This window comes from Eucyclogobius newberryi, unplaced genomic scaffold (assembly GCF_026437365.1).
Source record: "Eucyclogobius newberryi isolate DKJ021-1_F unplaced genomic scaffold, fEucNew1.0.hap1 SCAF_17, whole genome shotgun sequence".
Taxonomy (NCBI): domain Eukaryota; kingdom Metazoa; phylum Chordata; class Actinopteri; order Gobiiformes; family Gobiidae; genus Eucyclogobius; species Eucyclogobius newberryi.
Genome location: NW_027315801.1, coordinates 12184704 through 12201949, shown reverse-complemented (window position 1 = coordinate 12201949; position 17246 = coordinate 12184704). Strand labels below are relative to the sequence as shown.

Genomic DNA, 17246 nt, shown 5'->3' with positions numbered 1-17246 from the left:
CTTCTCTGATCACATCAATGGTGTGGACCCACATATTAGGTTTACAAGAGAAGACGCTAAGGAGAATCGCTTGGCCTTTCTTGATTGTTCCACGATCAGAGGAGAGGACGGGAAACTCCAAATAGAAGTATATAGGAAACCTACACACACAGACCAGTATCTGCTCTTTGGTTCCAACCACCCACTACAGCATAAGCTGGGGGTGATCAGAACCTTACAACACAGAGCTCAAGGTGTGCCCACCAGCTCAGAGGGCAAGAAGAAAGAGGAAAAACATGTCCGTAATGCCCTCTCAGCCTGTGGTTACCCCGCTTGGGCTCTCAACAGAGTGAAGAGAACCAAGAAGCAGGAGAAAAGGGAAACTGAACAGAGAAGGAAGGGTGTCTCTATCCTTTATGTGTCTGGCCTCTCGGAAAAACTGCAGAGAATTTTTAGACAACACGAAGTCCCTGTTTATTTTAAACCAGGAAACACTTTAAGACAAAAACTGGTTCACCCAAAGGACAAGTTGCCGACTCAAAAACAGAGCAATGTAGTTTATTCGATCCAATGCAGTGAAGAAAGTTGTAAAGAACGTTACATAGGTGAGACGAAACAGCCTCTACACAAGAGGCTCTATCAGCACAGAAGAAATACAAGTTCAGGACCTCAGAGTGCCGTGCATCTCCATCTTGAAGCCTCTAATCACTCGTTTGAAGACGGTGAGGTGAAGGTTTTAAGCAGGGAGAAAAGATGGTTTGAAAGAGGAGTTAAGGAAGCTATTTTTGTTAAAAAAGAAAGACCTTCTTTAAACAGAAATGGAGGGCTAAGGTTTAATCTTCCTGTTATTTATAATGGGTTACTGAACCCCTGGAAAGGTAGAGGACCAGGACAAGGACATTCGGATGCTAATCAGGTACTCAGGGTGGTTGAGCCAGGGTGTCACAAAGACAAAGAGGTTTCTAATAGCCCATTAAGATTCTGAATAGGCTAGCTCGGTAGATACAAGGGGGGAGTTTCTGTTGAAACAAACAACTCTTTCTACTTCAGGAAGGCTCCTCCCAATGGGCGGGTCTTACCACAGAACAGTATTAATATCGGAGTTCTCGACCTAAATTCTGTTATTGACAATGACTCTTGGATGAGAGTCGAAACGTCTATTTTTGCAAACTGAGTCCAGATGACTACAACTGAAGCTTTTTCTACTATGGTCTTAAAAATGTGAAAAAAAACCTCAACTAACTAATTTTAAGTGTTTTGCAGCACTTATTCCTCAAATGTTCACATATTCCACGCATAATTCGTTATGAATTTATGGGTGCGTTTTACAACTTTCAGACACCAGAGCGGAGTTCTGCGGAGTAAACGATAATATAATAGATCCATGGAGCTAAAGCTAATGTGGTGCACCTAAAATATGTCACCACATGTTTTTAGTTATTTTACTATTTGGTAATTTGGTATTTTATTTTGGTGAATTAATACTGAGACATTTGTTTAGACATAGTATGTGTCATTATTAAGTACTTTCCTGATTTTTGGTAAATTATAAAAATAAAGCAGAACCTTTTGTCAAAAACAATCCGGAAATGAAAGTTTCTGTGACCCAAACTAGGAGTTTAGGTATTTCACCCTGGAGAGACTCGGACACAGGACACAGAAAAGATTGATTAGCAAGCTTTGTTACGGAGGTTTATTTGACGCTCAGACCCCGGTGGAAGACAGTGATCATGGGCACTCCATAATTTAATTGAATTAGATGTCTCCCCCGGAGCCTGGAGACTGGTGGTGGTAGATGTGAAGAGAAGGTAGAGGATGAGGGGAATGCAGAGGAGGAGCTGGGGAGGTGGTGGGTCGCAGTACGGTTTAAGCGGCCGAGCCATCTGCCTGAGGACTTAAATGCGACCGCCTGAGCGCTGATTGGGAGCGGGGAGGAGTCACTTGAGAGCATTGATTGGGGATGAGGAGCAGGTGCGAGGGCCATGGTACAGACGCCCCCTGACCTTTCACCCTCCTTCTTGGCCGGGAAAAACTACTTAACCTCTTTGGGATAAGCGCAGAAACCTGGAAGAGTCCATGGTGAAGTGAGGGATCTGACTCTCACAGACGGACAGGGGGACGCCGCTTGAGTGCGATGATGGCGCTGGGGAGAGGGGTCCTTCCATGGTGGCCGACGCCGATTTACGTTAGGTCTTCCAGGTGAAGTTATGCAGGCTTCATTTGTTTGTGGTTTTACTGCTACGCCAGCCCCTGAGCTTGAGGCCCATAACACCAACAACAACCAGCACGGTAACAACACACTTCATGGTTTTCGGATGATAAAACACATTATAATTTCATACAAGCAGCACACAGTGGTCTCATTTTAACCTAAGACCTGCTTTTACATATCTGCACAAAAGCTAAACACATTTGTTTCACACACACCACAGCTAAGGTTTTCATTCTTTGGAAATACAGATAATATTGTGAATGTAGTTTTGAAGATTACAGAGTATATCATAGGTCTGCGTTCACACTGGTCCTGGTTTGATCCAGGTTTAATCCAGATGTAGATTTAGTTTGGTCCTGTTCTAATCCTGGTCTGGGCCAAGTACCATAAAATACTTGTACATACTTTGAGAGTGAGTGGTCCAACAGCCTTGCATACATTAGACTTTTAAATTATCAAACCAAAAGTTAGGATTAGTCCATGTACGTAAACAGTACTGTATATATTCCGGTTCCAATCTTTGAAAGTTCAGTTCTGTTTCGTCCGGGGTCTGAATCAGTATTCTAAACTCACAAACCTCAGAGACTCAGCCTTTTCATCTGCTCACAAAGACCAGTCACTCGGGATGTAACTCTTTCCTTATTCATCAAATACTTTACAACCTAACTATCACAAGATTAATAAAGCAGTGAACCAGGAGCATCTTCAAAGGCAGAACGTGTTTCCCTTTCTGCGGGCCACGTCCGCCATTACAGATGACAAAAGGAGAAATAATGGACCCTAAATTTTCACACAGCACCTTTCCTCAAAGCAATGACAACGGGTTCGGGACAGTTTGAATCAGACTTTTAAGTGGCGTTGGACAAAAAGTGCATTTCTTTGCTTAGAAAGAACATGCAGGTTTAAAAAGGAAATAGAAGTAGAAGTCAACCCACTCTTAAATTGTGATTAAGGTTGATTAAGATTCTGTGAGATTTCCATTTGAAAAAGAATGTTGAAGGCTCAAAAGCCGAATCCATTTCAGTGCAACAAATATGGTTAATTCCCTCCTTGAGCAAATCCCCTCATCTCAATAGTTATTTAATATGTGTTGAAAATGGTATTGAAAAAAATAAACAGAGATATATGATTTAGCAAATGAACTCAATATATTTCATTATATTTGTGACAAACTGCAAACCTAGACTGATGAGGCATTAAACATGTCTAAACTATAGGAACAGCAAATACAACTTGTACGCAGAAAACAATAAACATGTCAAAATAGATTCCTGAATGAAACGAACCCTTGTGTACCTAAAAAGTGTTTAGTCTTTAAGTATATGAGTACTTTGACTTTAACACGTTCACCACTGCCTATCAGCAAGCTGCATAAATGAACACGCATCCCACAAATTAGCCAGACATAACATAAAGGTCATGAGTCTTTGTGCTGTCTGAAGACAAACAACACTGCTTGTTCTGAGGAGCGCTCATGGCCTCGTTGTGTGGCTGCGATACGGTCCAGGGATGAAATTAATTATTGAGGACAAATTTGGACGTTGTGTAACCTTTGAATCAAGCCCACATGCAAGCTGAAGGGAGAGCCCTTCAGAGGGTTTCAAGATGATTATTTGTTTCCTCACATAGAACTAGACCTTCAAAATGTGTAATTCTGCTAATTTGATCTTTTGAGAGCTCTTGGACCATTATGTCATTATTATTTAAGTTCAAATTGAGATAATTCCCAAAGGTTAGTCATAGAAATATGTATCTTAGTCATTTCTATGGGATATAATATATGTTTATGCTCTCCCTTTTGCACAATTACATCTACATCCATCTATATTTGCCAAGAATGAGTTGAATAGTAAATGTAACCAGAATAAGTCTTTTGCTGTTTTGGCCAGCTTTGCATCAGAACTTTTCAAAACATTCACATAAATCTACAACTCTCCTCCGGCCCATCTTCATCCTCACCCTCCTCAGCCTCTCCATCTCTTCCCCACAACCAGTGTTTATAGAATAGAATAGATGTATTAGATTCTTGCTTACCGTTTAAACAAATGGCATTTCAGTAGAATGTACATTAAACTACAAGAATTACATAAAGTACATAAAAACATTTCACTTTTCATTTTAATATTAAAAACGCTGCCTGCTGTTGGTAGTACAAATAGTTTGAGTCTGTTTGTGTGACAGTGATATGCCCCAGGGAGAAATACTTGCTCCAATAAACCCATCATTCTCACATCACTGGTCCACCTGTCGAGGTCTAAGCACCAAAGTTGACCTAATCAGTAAACTATTTGTCTGTGTCTGAAACCAGAATTTTCAAACTTTTCTCACGGACATGCATTTTCTTTTCATATCAGAAGAAGAATTAAGGATGTCAAAAAAATAAAATTTAAAAAAAGGAAGGAGTGAAGAAAGAAAACAGTGTTCTAAGGTGCACTAAGACTCCTGCAGGTCGATGTTAAAGAATGTTATCACTTTGCCTAGAACAGTGCCCTAGAAGACACTATTTGGGCTTCTGAGTACCAGTTCTACTCTAGGTCTTATCTAAGTCCAAAGCAGGAATGTTCCGGGTCTAAACTAAAGCTGAACCAGGTCTGAACCCCAAGACTATTTTAAGTCCAATTTGAGTACCAGTTCTACACTCTGTCTAAGCCATATCTGCAGCAGGACTGTTCAGACTAAGGCTGAACCAAGTCTGGACCCAGGACTATTCTAGCTCCAAACCAAACTTTAGGACTGACCTAAAGGAGGACATAAATGTGGATTAAATTGAGTAAATTCAGAAAATATTGTAACTGCAGTGGAATCCTCCCACACAGGCCATCAGGTCAAGTCACAGGTCAGATCTGTGGAGATTTCATGCCATTCTGTGCAACATTACATAAGATAAGATAAGATAAGATATTCCTTTATTGTCCCACATGGGGAAATTTCATTGGTGCAACGCAGGTAGATACAGAGGTAGATACAGAAGAACAGATCACTTATAGGAAGTCTGAAAAACACTTTCAGTAGAAGATCTCCTATAAATAAATAAAAACTCCCATAGACAAATAAATGAATAAATAAATACCATTGCATGTGATCACGACAGTAATTGCACATGAATATGTGTCACGACAGCACATAGATTGCACATGAATTCCAACAGCAATTGCACATACGACAGAATTGCACATCAGTATTAGGTTAGGTCAGTATTGCGACGGAATAACGTGACGATCTCCGGGTAAGACGACTGTTCTCCGCAGTTTCATTAGTTCCTCCTTTGTGTAAACGCGGTACGGCGCCGGCCGGGGGGCGGGGCCGGAGCCGGGGGGCGGGGCCGGAGCCGGGGGACTCAGAGCCAAGACACATCGCAACGACACGACGAAAACACTCAATCCAGCCGAATAAAGTCAAAACAAGTTAATTTAAAGCGATTCCAGTGCGTGTCCCGATCGTTCGTGAAGTTCCTCTTTCATATAAACGTGTATATAAACGTGTACCGACGACACGCCGTACTTTAGCGCGGCCGCAGGGCGCGGGGGGGGGGGCTGGTGGGCTCGCTCGGAGCTAGCTCACGTCACAACAACACAACGAACGCAACGAAAAACGCTCAAATCCAGCCGAAAAAAGTCAAAAACAGTTGAATTAAAAAACTATTCCAGCGCTTGTCCCTATCGTACAGTAAAATAGAAAAAATATACTAACTATATTTACAAAATATAGGAGATAAAGCACAATAAGTGTGAGAAAGAAGAGAGAGCGTTTACACCAGGCTGCCAGCTGTACCAGCGCCTTATGACGTATTACAGGAAAAACAATAACATCTCCATGGGAACGAGCGGGCTGCAGACTCTTCAGCAGAAATGTTACGTAGTGCACCTTTAAAAACAATGCAATATCTCAACTATAGATCCCCAGTGAAAAATACACTTGCAACACAATCTGGGATTGTTTAAACATGTAGATTATAGGAACTAAAAGATATCCAATTAAACTCAAAAAGTTCGTCCAAAAAGCTTAACTTTTCTTGGCACATTCAGATTGACAAAGACGAGTCAGTCCAGTCGAGATGTTTCAGCTCGAAGCCCCTTAAGACGAAACCAAACATGAAAATCAAATGAGTTTAGGCGCTATGCTACACTGCTGCTATTTGATGAATAATGAGCCAAAATCTTGCTGGCTCGGAGACACAAGGACACTCATGAATAATTGATCAGAGAGTTTACAAGTTGGAAACGAGCACAGACAGACTTGTAAATGGGTAAAACGTACTAAGTTGATTTGGGATCATCATGGCGACCAGATGGCCACCACGATGAGCTGGCTTCACTTTTGAACACTTCTTTTCCCTTGGACAATGCCCCAAAAAAGAAGCGTGCAATTCAATGTTTTTCATAATATTTATAATTCATGTTCCTACAGTAAGTTTTATCATCAAATATGGATTCAAGGGCTGGAAGGAGGTCGTTTGATTGGGCTGAACAGTAGAGCACAAATGTACGTTTGAAGTGAAAAGAAGCGCTTGGGGTGAGGGAAGTAAGGTCATTTCTTCTTCTCTTTGTCATTGTTAGGCAGCAAATGTCAAGCAGCAAATGAGAATTATATAACAAGAGCAATTTCTTTAACGGCTTGTGGATAAAAGCTGTCTTTCGTTCTTTCAATGCTTCACCTACCACAACCTGAATAATAAAACAAGCTAAATTCACCAGCAGATTCACGACCAAATGCAATAATAAGGTGCAAAACACTTGTCATCTTGCATCCTTTTCATTGCATGCATTCTTACTGTTAGCAGTCGCCTCTCCACAGATCTGACCTGTAGCTTGGCAAAGGAATAACATTTCCAAGGAGCAACTTTTCACCAGAAAAGTTACACAATGCGGCTTTAAAGAGAACTGGATTGAATATTACCTATCAACGCGTATTGTTTTTGGAATATCCATCATAATTGCAGGTTTTATGTGTGTTTAGTGTGTGTTTTGTGTGCATGGGGTGGATAGGAGGATTGAAGACATCTCTCTAAAGTTATTTGTGTCTTCCTCCAGACTTGTAATTATTTAGGTGATATGGGGCTAATCTTCACTTCCTCGTTTCTATTTCAAAGAGCACTTTCTCCTCTGTGTCGTAGTAGGGAAATAGTGGATTGCCTGTAAGCAAAAATACACTTCAAAGCTCCTTCACTACAGCTGCTGCATTAAGTAGTGATGCTCTAAACTCTCTTTAAAACTTGCAATGAATAAATCGCTTAAAGTCAACAACATCGATAGTCCTCATGCAGATTTAGCACATTGCACAAACAGGAACAACTTGTAATCTTCAAAGGAAAGGAGACAGTGTTAAAAGAAAGAGTAAACGGCTATGTTTACATGCACACTAAACAGCCAATCCTTATCTGATTAATGATTATTGAAATGTCTTATAAACAGTTACATCTGATGTGAGTAATTTGATTTATTTGTGAAATGTATGTGAAAAGGGCATAAAACCATTGTGGCAAAGACAAACATGAAATAGAAAAGGTTAAAGATTGAAAGAGCTATTTTAAAATGCATTTACTTTGACTTCCAAATAAAACTGTTGCTTACTAACCATGTGTTTTTGATGATCAGCTTTCTCTTCAATGTGTAAAAAAATATTCTAGTTCTCTGATCTTTTTACCATGTGAATCTTTTCAAATGTTCTCAGATACTGTGTTACAATAATTAAACTGGCTTATTCAAGTAAATTGTGTGTCTGCACTTCAGATACACCAGGAGTGTTTTGTTTCATTCTCTCATTTCGTTAAGTGAATGGAAATTCTGCAAGCAACAGAAGGGAGAGCTCCTACTTAATTTATCTCACTTTCATTCTGCTATTTTCAGAGCTGAAAATGCACAAAGCATGTAGTTGTGTCATATGCTGTTAATTTGCAGCACCTGGGATCCATGGGGTGGCAGTAGCTCAGTGGGAGTGCTAGTCCTCTGATTTAAAAGTTGGCGGTTCGACATCCTTGGTCAGATCTACTGGATCACATGTTGGTGATGCGATGGCAGCTGCCCTGGGTGAATACTGCCGTTGTGTCCTTGGGAAAGACACTTAAGCTGCCTCAACCCCAGTGTCTGCGCACACATTGGTGTGTGAATGTGTGTGAATGAGTGAGTGGTGCCTTGAAGGTAGAAAAGTGCTATATAAAAGTGAGCATTTACCATGCCTTTGTCTCAAGGGCCTCAAAAACTTCTCCCTGCACTTTGATTGAAAATGTGTTATTAACTAGGTTATGTGTCATTTATTAAGGAATTGTGAACAAAATACATTTACTAAATACATTCAATCATTGTTTGTAGCTTATAAAGGGGACTTTCTTATTAAGCAGAGAAACTCAGGGACCGAGGCCAAACTAGTGTCCAAAACTTAACAGTTATTTTCACAATGGTGCTCTAATGTGAAAACTCCTTGCTCATGTTGTGTAGGTTGCTGAGATAAAAATAATACATATAAAATATACCAGAATGCAGAAAAATAAATACCATTTACTCAAAAGTTCCCAGGGGGGGAACCCGCAGAGCCCCCTTTATGAAGATGAGCAATACAAAATGCTACGTTTACTACAATTGATTAATTGTTCCAAGCAGTTGACCCATTTCATTTTGTTAATAAGTTTGTCAATATTTTGCCAATATTTAGCTGATAAATGTTGCAGATCTCTAACTTAGCTTAGCTGCATATTTTATAGTTTAATGATGGAAACAGGACCACCCAGACAGTGGGATCCACACAGAAAGACCCGGGAGTCAAACCCTTCTTGTAGTGAAACCACTAAGCCACCGTGCCTCCATTTATGGATTCGAGAGTGACTCTGCAAAAACCTGATAGAGATACAGTTCAAAGAGACAGAAGGAGTGGAAATAACGTTGAGCTGTTGTGCAAGGAACCTAAGAGTTAACAACCAAAGCAGTACATTAACTTTAAAGAAAATATCAAAACGAGTCCATATCCATACAATCCATACAAACAAGTGACAACATGCTACAGCCAACAGTTATATGTTATCAGGGGTTATGCAAAGGGAAAAATAGGCATGTCACTTCTTGTTTTCATGAAATACTTGTTTGTGGAGACATTAATTTGAGTGGCAGTCTATGATGATGCCAGTGTATGGTGGCAGTGACTTGCGACTGCGCCAGGAGCATCAGCTTTATAGTGATGAGAGAGGAGAAGAAACGGGAAGAGAGACTGCGAGAAAGAGAGTGAGAGATGTGAGGGAGATGAGAGAGAGAGACCGTGTAGGAGCTCAGAGCTGTAGGGAAGTTATGCATCATCACGGGCACATGTATAATGCAGTTGTTTACGTTATAAAGCCACTTCTTGTTCACTAAATTAATCCACATTTTGTCTATGCGCTCAGCAAGGTTTTCTTTAACAAGGACGCGCAGATCCCACAGGGCAAAACATGAAAACATAACACGTTTGCAAAGCCCCAGGGATTAGGATAAAGGGAGGGGGGCCTTTGATCATAGTGACATTTTAGTCTTGGATGAAATAAAAGTTAAAAAAAAAAAAAAAAAAAGACACATTCTGGTCCTTTTTTATTCTCTTTAAGAAGTAATTAAAGCCATCTTCTGCTTCTAAGAGTTCACACTTTGTTGTAATTGGTCAAATCCACCTGTCACTCATGAGAAAAATATGACACTAAACTCACAAAAAGTAAACTTTAAGGTTTAAGTCATTTGTCAAAATTGTTTTATTTTATCATTCAGAGAGTTCATAAAGCTAACAATCTTTTAGACACTGAGAACGAAAGAAAGATGTTGCTGTTGTTCAGAGTCGGAATGAATGATTACTTTAGTAATAAACTTTAGCAGTCTAGTCAGCAATTAATTTGTTCAATGTTTCAGTTATTTCTATTGTACATTGAAACTTTAAATTTTTTTGTAGTATTATATCTTTTAAAACATAAAATGACAAAAAATAAACAAGGCAGGGCCAGAGAGAAAAAAAATTACAAAGTAAGAAATGTACAAAATAAAGTCAAATGTCCAGTTTCAGATTGGGTTTGAATGTGATTTTTTTTCCTTCCTTTTGCATATGTCGATTATAATGTCGCTCCAGTCGTCAATCATTAAAGGTGGTATGGACGATTTTTTTCAGCAAATTTTTTATCATATTTCCTCGTGGCGTGGATTTGTCCTGCCACGTATCAATCATAAAACGCACCTACCGCTCACCTGCAGCCGCGTGCGGTTCGTCCGCACGTTTCCGCGTGCCTAAGCGCATGGATCTGTCATAATATAGTTCCCTCAGTGTACGGGGCAAACTGAAGAAGGAGAAAAACAGTTCGAGCTGACGCAGAAGTGGACAGAAATCTACGGGAGACGAGAGATGCGATGTGATCCGTCGCGCTAATAAACAAACGCACGTGTGTGTTGTATCAGTCCGCACGGGGGAGTGGGCATGCGCACTTCCGCCTGCGTTCTCAAATCGCCGAAAAATCGTCCATACCGCCTTTAACGCAATTTATGTCTTCCATCTTTTTATGATCAACTTTTTCCAAGTTTCCGGGAGTATTTTACATTGAGACTTTTTCAAATAAAGGTTTTATGAATAAAGTGTTATTATTTATGAAAATCAGAACATTGTGATTTCATAATACCATTGTCTTTGTTTTTATATAGATTTTTTGCAATAACGATGCGCAAACTACAACTATGATTACATTTAATAGTCAAATAATCACAGTTAATCGTCGTTTGGTCTTGGTTTGAACAATCGTGAATGAGTGTTAAATATCGCTGTTACTTTTCACAATAGCTGAAACACTAAACTTGACATGATATTGTGACATCCTCACGTAACAGGGAACAGATTGAGGTTTGATCATAAGCACTCACCACTTTGAAGTCCTCTGGTCTGCACTCGGCGCCGTGGAAGTGGCAGGCGAGCAGCATCTCACTGATGTCGTGTCCCGTGCGGTCGTAGAACTCCCTCATGTTGAAGGGCCGCGGTTTGAAGTTATGGAAGTCTGCTTTGGTCTTCAGACTCTCCAGCACGCTCTCCTCCACCAGGTGCACGTCGCGGATCTCGTATCTGAATACACGACATATTCATGTAGAAACAACAAGTCCAATCTGCCTGAAGTTTTAATGTCAAGTAATGTTTCTAAAGTTAAGATATTTTAACTTAAATTGTGACTTTATTTCATAACGAGCCTTACATTCAGTGGAAAACCTTGTGTTGCGAACATGGGAAATACAGTAAAATCTTTCTTTTCAAAGCTTTATCCAGTATTTAATGTTGATGCAGTTTCTTACAAAGGAGGATCAAAACAACCACAACTTGAATGATTCACTTCTGAATTCAAATGCTGTTTTTCCCGTGTTTATTTTCACCTCTTGTCTACACCGCTACACTGGATCCAGGATTATCAGCAAAAGGATTTGTTTATTTTATTTATCAGAATATTACCAAGAATATGCATCATGCAAGAGAGTAAAATGAGTGTAAATGCAGCGCTACTGGCCTGACTGTGATCTCCAACTGCTCTATTATCACAAGTGTTATGGACTCACCAAAGAGCACTTCTTACTTCTCACTTACTTAGCTTTTAGAAATGTCTTACATGTATGTAGCAATTTCTATTGGACTACAATCTTTTACTGATCCATGGCAAAAAAGGGAAATAGATCCGTTTGATGCCACACAAAATTTTTGGGCAAAAAAATATAAAATCTCCTTGGAGAAAAGCAGGTGGACCCTCCAACAGAAACGTTACACAGTAAGTGCTGCTGAATGTCAAAATGAAGAGCTCAGGACAGACTTTTTCACCATTTCCTTGGAGGCAGAAGCCAAACATCTAAAGTTTGAGCCGATCGATGCTCTGCCGGGTGATATATTAACCCCTTTAAAGGAGTTGGCCGAGCTCTTTTCCTAATGACAGCTCTATCTGTCAGAGAGTTTTACAATCGCTTCAATCGACCCACTCGTAATCAATAAAAACTTCATCCGGTTCTTTGCTAATAAGAATTTGACTTGTTGAAGCAGTTTTCAAAGAACTTTGGTTTGATTTAAACACTATAGATGGGGAGTAAAGTACCTCAAGTTTAGAGTAAAAGAAAAGCTGTGTTACATGTAGAAAAAGCTTCAGTTGTACTGGAGTGGATCTTAGAATGTGTTACATGGTTAAGGGAAGTTATTTCTCTCCATTTGTCCCATTTTTCCATGCCACTGGGGAAATCTGTCAGGGGAAGAGGGAGACAGCAGTGCCATGTCCATGGACACTGTAGAAATGTTGAGAATTGTATCCAATTTAAGGATTACCCAATGTTTTAGGTTGAGAAAACATTGTGTGACGAGGCAGGAATCGGGACCTCTTCAAGAGACAGAATTGCTTCTTTGTCAAAGAAGAAGGGGTTTGTAACTCCTTATCTTTATTTGTGAGTGATTGCAGCCCTTTGGGACATTTTAAATTCAACCTAAACAAATGGGTTAAAGAGATTATTGGGTCTCATGGGAATAATGTAAATATGTATTTGGACTTCTGATGGCGCAGACGGTTAACCTGCTGTCACTTCACCTCTGCCCAGGAACTACACATGAAACATGTATATCTCTGGTCTGTGCAATATATCGTACAATGTCCATGTCAAATAAATAAATTAAAACAACATAGAAAGGCACTACAGCCAGAGAAACAAACTGGGGGGGGCAAGGAATCTCACCACTTTATGAACAAAGTGCACATAAAGTATGAGACTAAAGAGGACTTTTCTCATAAAGGGTATGCCACCTGCTTGTCTCTAAGGAGATATCAAGCAGGTGGCGAACTCTCACGATAATGACTATTATGATATTATTAAGCATTATTTACACTATCATGGGTGATCTACTCTTCAGTACAATAAGATTAGAGCAGTAGATTTTTGAATAAATAACTTGTTTGACTCATTATACTGTAGATACAAACTAACTGCTAAAAATGTTTGTTTTCTTATGGGCGCCCATGTTTTTTGTATTGTTTTTAGCAATATTATACATTTAGAAAAGCAGCTTTAGAGTTCTTGTACCAGTGCCATACAGCAGCAATACATCACACTTCAAATGTTCTTATCGTGACAGGACTGGCAGACTTGCAAAATAGTTAGATAGTGTAACATTTAAGTTATACAAATGTAAATTCTTACCTCATGTAACAAAAAAAAATCTCAAAACATATTACAATAGTTTGAATATGTAAGACTGAGGTGAGGAATAGTCTCCCTATTTTTTCCTTCAGTGAGCAAATCTGCCAAAAAGCCACTTATGTGATCACGTCCCCAGACACTCCTGCAGGCACAGAGCGGGCTGACACCAGCATGGCTAAACACTCCGCCAAAAGACATTTCTCAGACCAGCGAGCCCCGACATGAGGAGGCCGCACCACACTCTTAAATGGGTTTCGTGCCAAGAGTGATTTTTCTTTTGGCCAGGGGTAAAGGAGCGTTGTGCTATTGCTGCTGCACTGCCTCAGTCCTGCCAACGGAGGATGATAATGAGCTCTAACCTTCCTTCAGCGAGAGAGAGGAGCAAGCAACCCCCCTGCACTCGGAGTGTGAGGAGTCTGACAGGCCAGGACACACGGACCATACAGTTGGCTGAGTTGAACCAGTTGCAGTTACATCTAACTGTGTCTCCTCATTTACTATTAATCAAAATAGAAAATAAATGCTTAAACTGACCTCGTTCACAAATACAAGCCCATTAATTATTAGCTCTAACTGTGCCACTGTAACTCACTGTTTCACGATGCCAACAGCGGCTGACATGTTCAAATATGTGCATTTAGCAGAGGTTTGATGGAGCCACCACTCATGTCTGCAGGTTTGGAACCAAAATCATCCATCACACACCAAGGTGGTTGATGCTCAAGTTATGATAGAGGAGATTTTCTAAACTTGCAGTAAAATGTAGGCTACTGCTTATGGCTATTTTGGCCAAATAACGAGGAAGGCTAAGGGCCAACAATAAAATGGTCATAGTTTGGACTTAAGTAGAGTACTAACTGTACACTGAAAACAACACGAAAGATACCTCATGTGACAATTGTGAAAAGGATCTTCTTCGCCGTATTTTCTTTGCAATACACTTGCACTTGCTTGATGCCCCCCTAAAGTCAAAAGTGTTTTGCTTCTCTCACCTGCTCACGTCCTGCCCTATCAACTTCTGAGACAACCCTTTTTGATAAAACATACACTTGGTTCTGAGCTACTTAAATCCCCAAACGTCACAAATACAGATACATTTCATGCCAAACAAACGTTGCATCACCAAGTAATATACCAGAAGTCTGATGTGACGTTAACTGCTGCACCTTATAAGCACTTAATAGTGAAAGTGGTGGAAACAGACAGACTGCGTGCTCTTCAAGAGAGTGTCCACATTTAACCACAGATCATGTTAGTATTTATTGTGCACTGTCGGTAGTAGTAGTAATAGTAGTAGTAATTCTACAGGCAGTACCTCTGGTTGAGCAGAGCCAGCAGTTCTCCTGCGTGGTACAAATCGTTGCGCGTTACGCGGCTGAAGCGGAATGCGTTCAGGTTACAGAAAGTCACGGCTGGAAACGTCATGGTCTGAGTCGTGATTTCGTCCAGTTTGGTCACGTGCGGGTACTCGAGGTAGAAGTGAATCCTGTCCACACACACGTACAGCAGGAATGTCAAAGAGCCAAGGAAAAACAGCAGCCAAAGGCAGCGCTTCACGCAGAAGCGCTCGTACGTGAAGATGTGTGAGATTCCGTGTAAAGTGGAGCTGTGCGCGAAAACTTCCAGAGACTCCGGCTGGTTCGAGGCCATCTCCTCCGGTTCAACTTTCAGATCCATCTTCTTGGTGTTTTGGCTGAAAGACTCGATCTCCACTAGAGTCCGTGAACGGCAGCAGTTTGCGTCAAGCGGCTCGTGATGTGCATCATTCACCTGTGGCACATTAAGCCCGCGGCCAGGTGCAAACGTGCAGATAACCACACTTCTGGCAGCGCAGAACCGACTCATGACGAGCAAAGCCCCGGGGAACTCTGACACGAGGGACCTTTTTAGCCAAGACAAGTTGCCCCCATTTAGACCAGTGCCCGTGCTATTTGTTCCAGTAAAAACATAAATCTGCGCCTCCTCCGTGATGAGACTCTCGGGAGCACGCTACACTCTTCTCTCTTCCATGAATGAGGCAAACAAACCGTGCATCCTGAAAAATCCCTCGCAGCTCGTGTGTTGTCGGTCCTGTCGTGAGCTGCTCCTCTGTCTCTGTCTTTCCTCTCTCTCTGAAGCTCGGCACTGTCAGCCGCGTGCGTGTGCGCTCGTGTCTGACTCTGACGCTCACCTGCGGCTGCTTCCACGTCTCAGCAGGAGTCAGTGTGTGTTAAGCAAGAGGACTCAGGGAACAAATAGAAGGATTTATTTTTTTACTTTGGGACACTCAAACACTGCAAGAAACACTCAAAGAACTATAACTCATTATTTGAATTGGGTATTTATAATTGTTTTTCTTATGTAGTATTATTGTTTAAGAGGCACATTACCACATTGCATTTTTTATGTGAAGGATCCAAAACATTATATTCTCCATGTTGTGTTTATGGTATAAAATTGCATAAACACAATCTCCATGATGAAAAGCAAATTACTCCACCAAAACTACGTTTTACTATGTGTTTTGCTTATGAATACACAAAAATTAATGATGGATAAGTTTATACCATAAGTAAAGCATTTACAGTTCCAAGTTCATCACATTACTCAGGTGATGAACGCTCTACTAGAAAACTAGTGCACCTTGATAAGTAGCAAGAACCTCTAACTACAACTTGCTGAAAAAAGTACCACTAATCTGCATAAGCCTTGATTATGCACTCAATGTATAGCACAAGTATAGCACAACTAATTTGGAGTTGAATGTAAGTACACTGTACAAAGACATTAGTCAAGGAATTTACAAGACTGTACTGAGAGCAACATTAATCACATGAGCACTTGGATGGCACCATACTGTACTTTGTGTCATGAGGACAAATGTACACGACTGATTTAGAAAATAATTTACTTTCACATCCAATGTTTTAATTACAATATTGCAACATCAATCAGCCACAGGAGGTTTTTAACAACTCCATTCCAAAAGTCTATCCATCATTAGCCAAAAACTGCAAATACTGATGTGTGCCTGGCGTAGACAGGGCCATGAATAAACAATGGCATTTGGTCCCCAGCTGGACAGAGGGGTGAAAAATGCATCGAGCTGCAGCCACAGCAGGCAAGCCAAAGTTAATGTGCAAAATATTTATTACGAGTCAGTCATTAGATACATGACATGACCAAATAAACCACCAAAATGATACTGACATTCATACATCATCATAAAAATAAACATGTCTATGATACTGGACTATAACTGAACCTTAGCGTGTTTAATAAGAGTTGAAACACTGATGAAGGAATACAACTTTGGGACCTTGATGTAAACTCACCTTGGGTTGTGACGGGGATACAAGTGATCGAAAAATGAGTTTCCTCCGCAGGGTGGTTGGGTGCTCTCTTAGAGATAGGGTGAGGAGCTCAGTCAAACATGAGGAGCTCGAATTAGAGCCGCTGGTCCTCCATGTGGAGAGGAGCCAGCTGAGGCAGATCAGACATCTGCTCTGGACCCTCCTTGGGAGGTGTTCTTTGGGAAGACCCAGGATACGCTGGAGGGACTATGTCTCTCTGTGGCCTGGGAACACCTTGGGATCCTCCTGGAGGAGCTGGAGGGTGAGGTCTGGGGTGAGGGTAATATTGTAATAACACTGCACAATTTCAAACTAACTAGCTAATGTCCTGTGTAACAGAATGTAATGTAAGTAATTCATAATTATATTCTTTTCAAATGGCCTGTCAATGTGCCATAATCATAGTCATTTGGTTAATAAGGCAGTAAGTATCAAACTGTCAAACATCAGTTTTCTGTGTGGTCGCTGTCCATGGTGCTGACGGTGCCGGTGCGAGAAGCTGCAGTTCCTCTCCCGTGTGGCAGAGGCAGAAGAGCGTTTTGTAACTCTAACTTATAACAAGCCCGAGTGAATGAACACGTG

General features: G+C 40.7%; 1 protein-coding gene across 1 annotated transcript in view; it reads right to left on the bottom strand.

Annotated features, from left to right (window-relative positions):
• The window catches only part of LOC140362896 (acid-sensing ion channel 1-like), a 71511-nt gene extending 56366 nt beyond the window's left edge, over nt 1–15145 (bottom strand). The window contains exons 1-2 of the mRNA XM_072449179.1: nt 14648–15145; nt 11044–11239 (exon numbers count right to left, since the gene is read on the bottom strand). Of these exons, the coding sequence (XP_072305280.1) occupies nt 11044–11239; nt 14648–15009 (558 nt within the window). The 5' untranslated portion in view covers nt 15010–15145. The remainder of the gene's footprint in view (nt 1–11043; nt 11240–14647) is intronic.
• Between the last annotated feature and the right edge of the window lie 2101 nt (nt 15146–17246).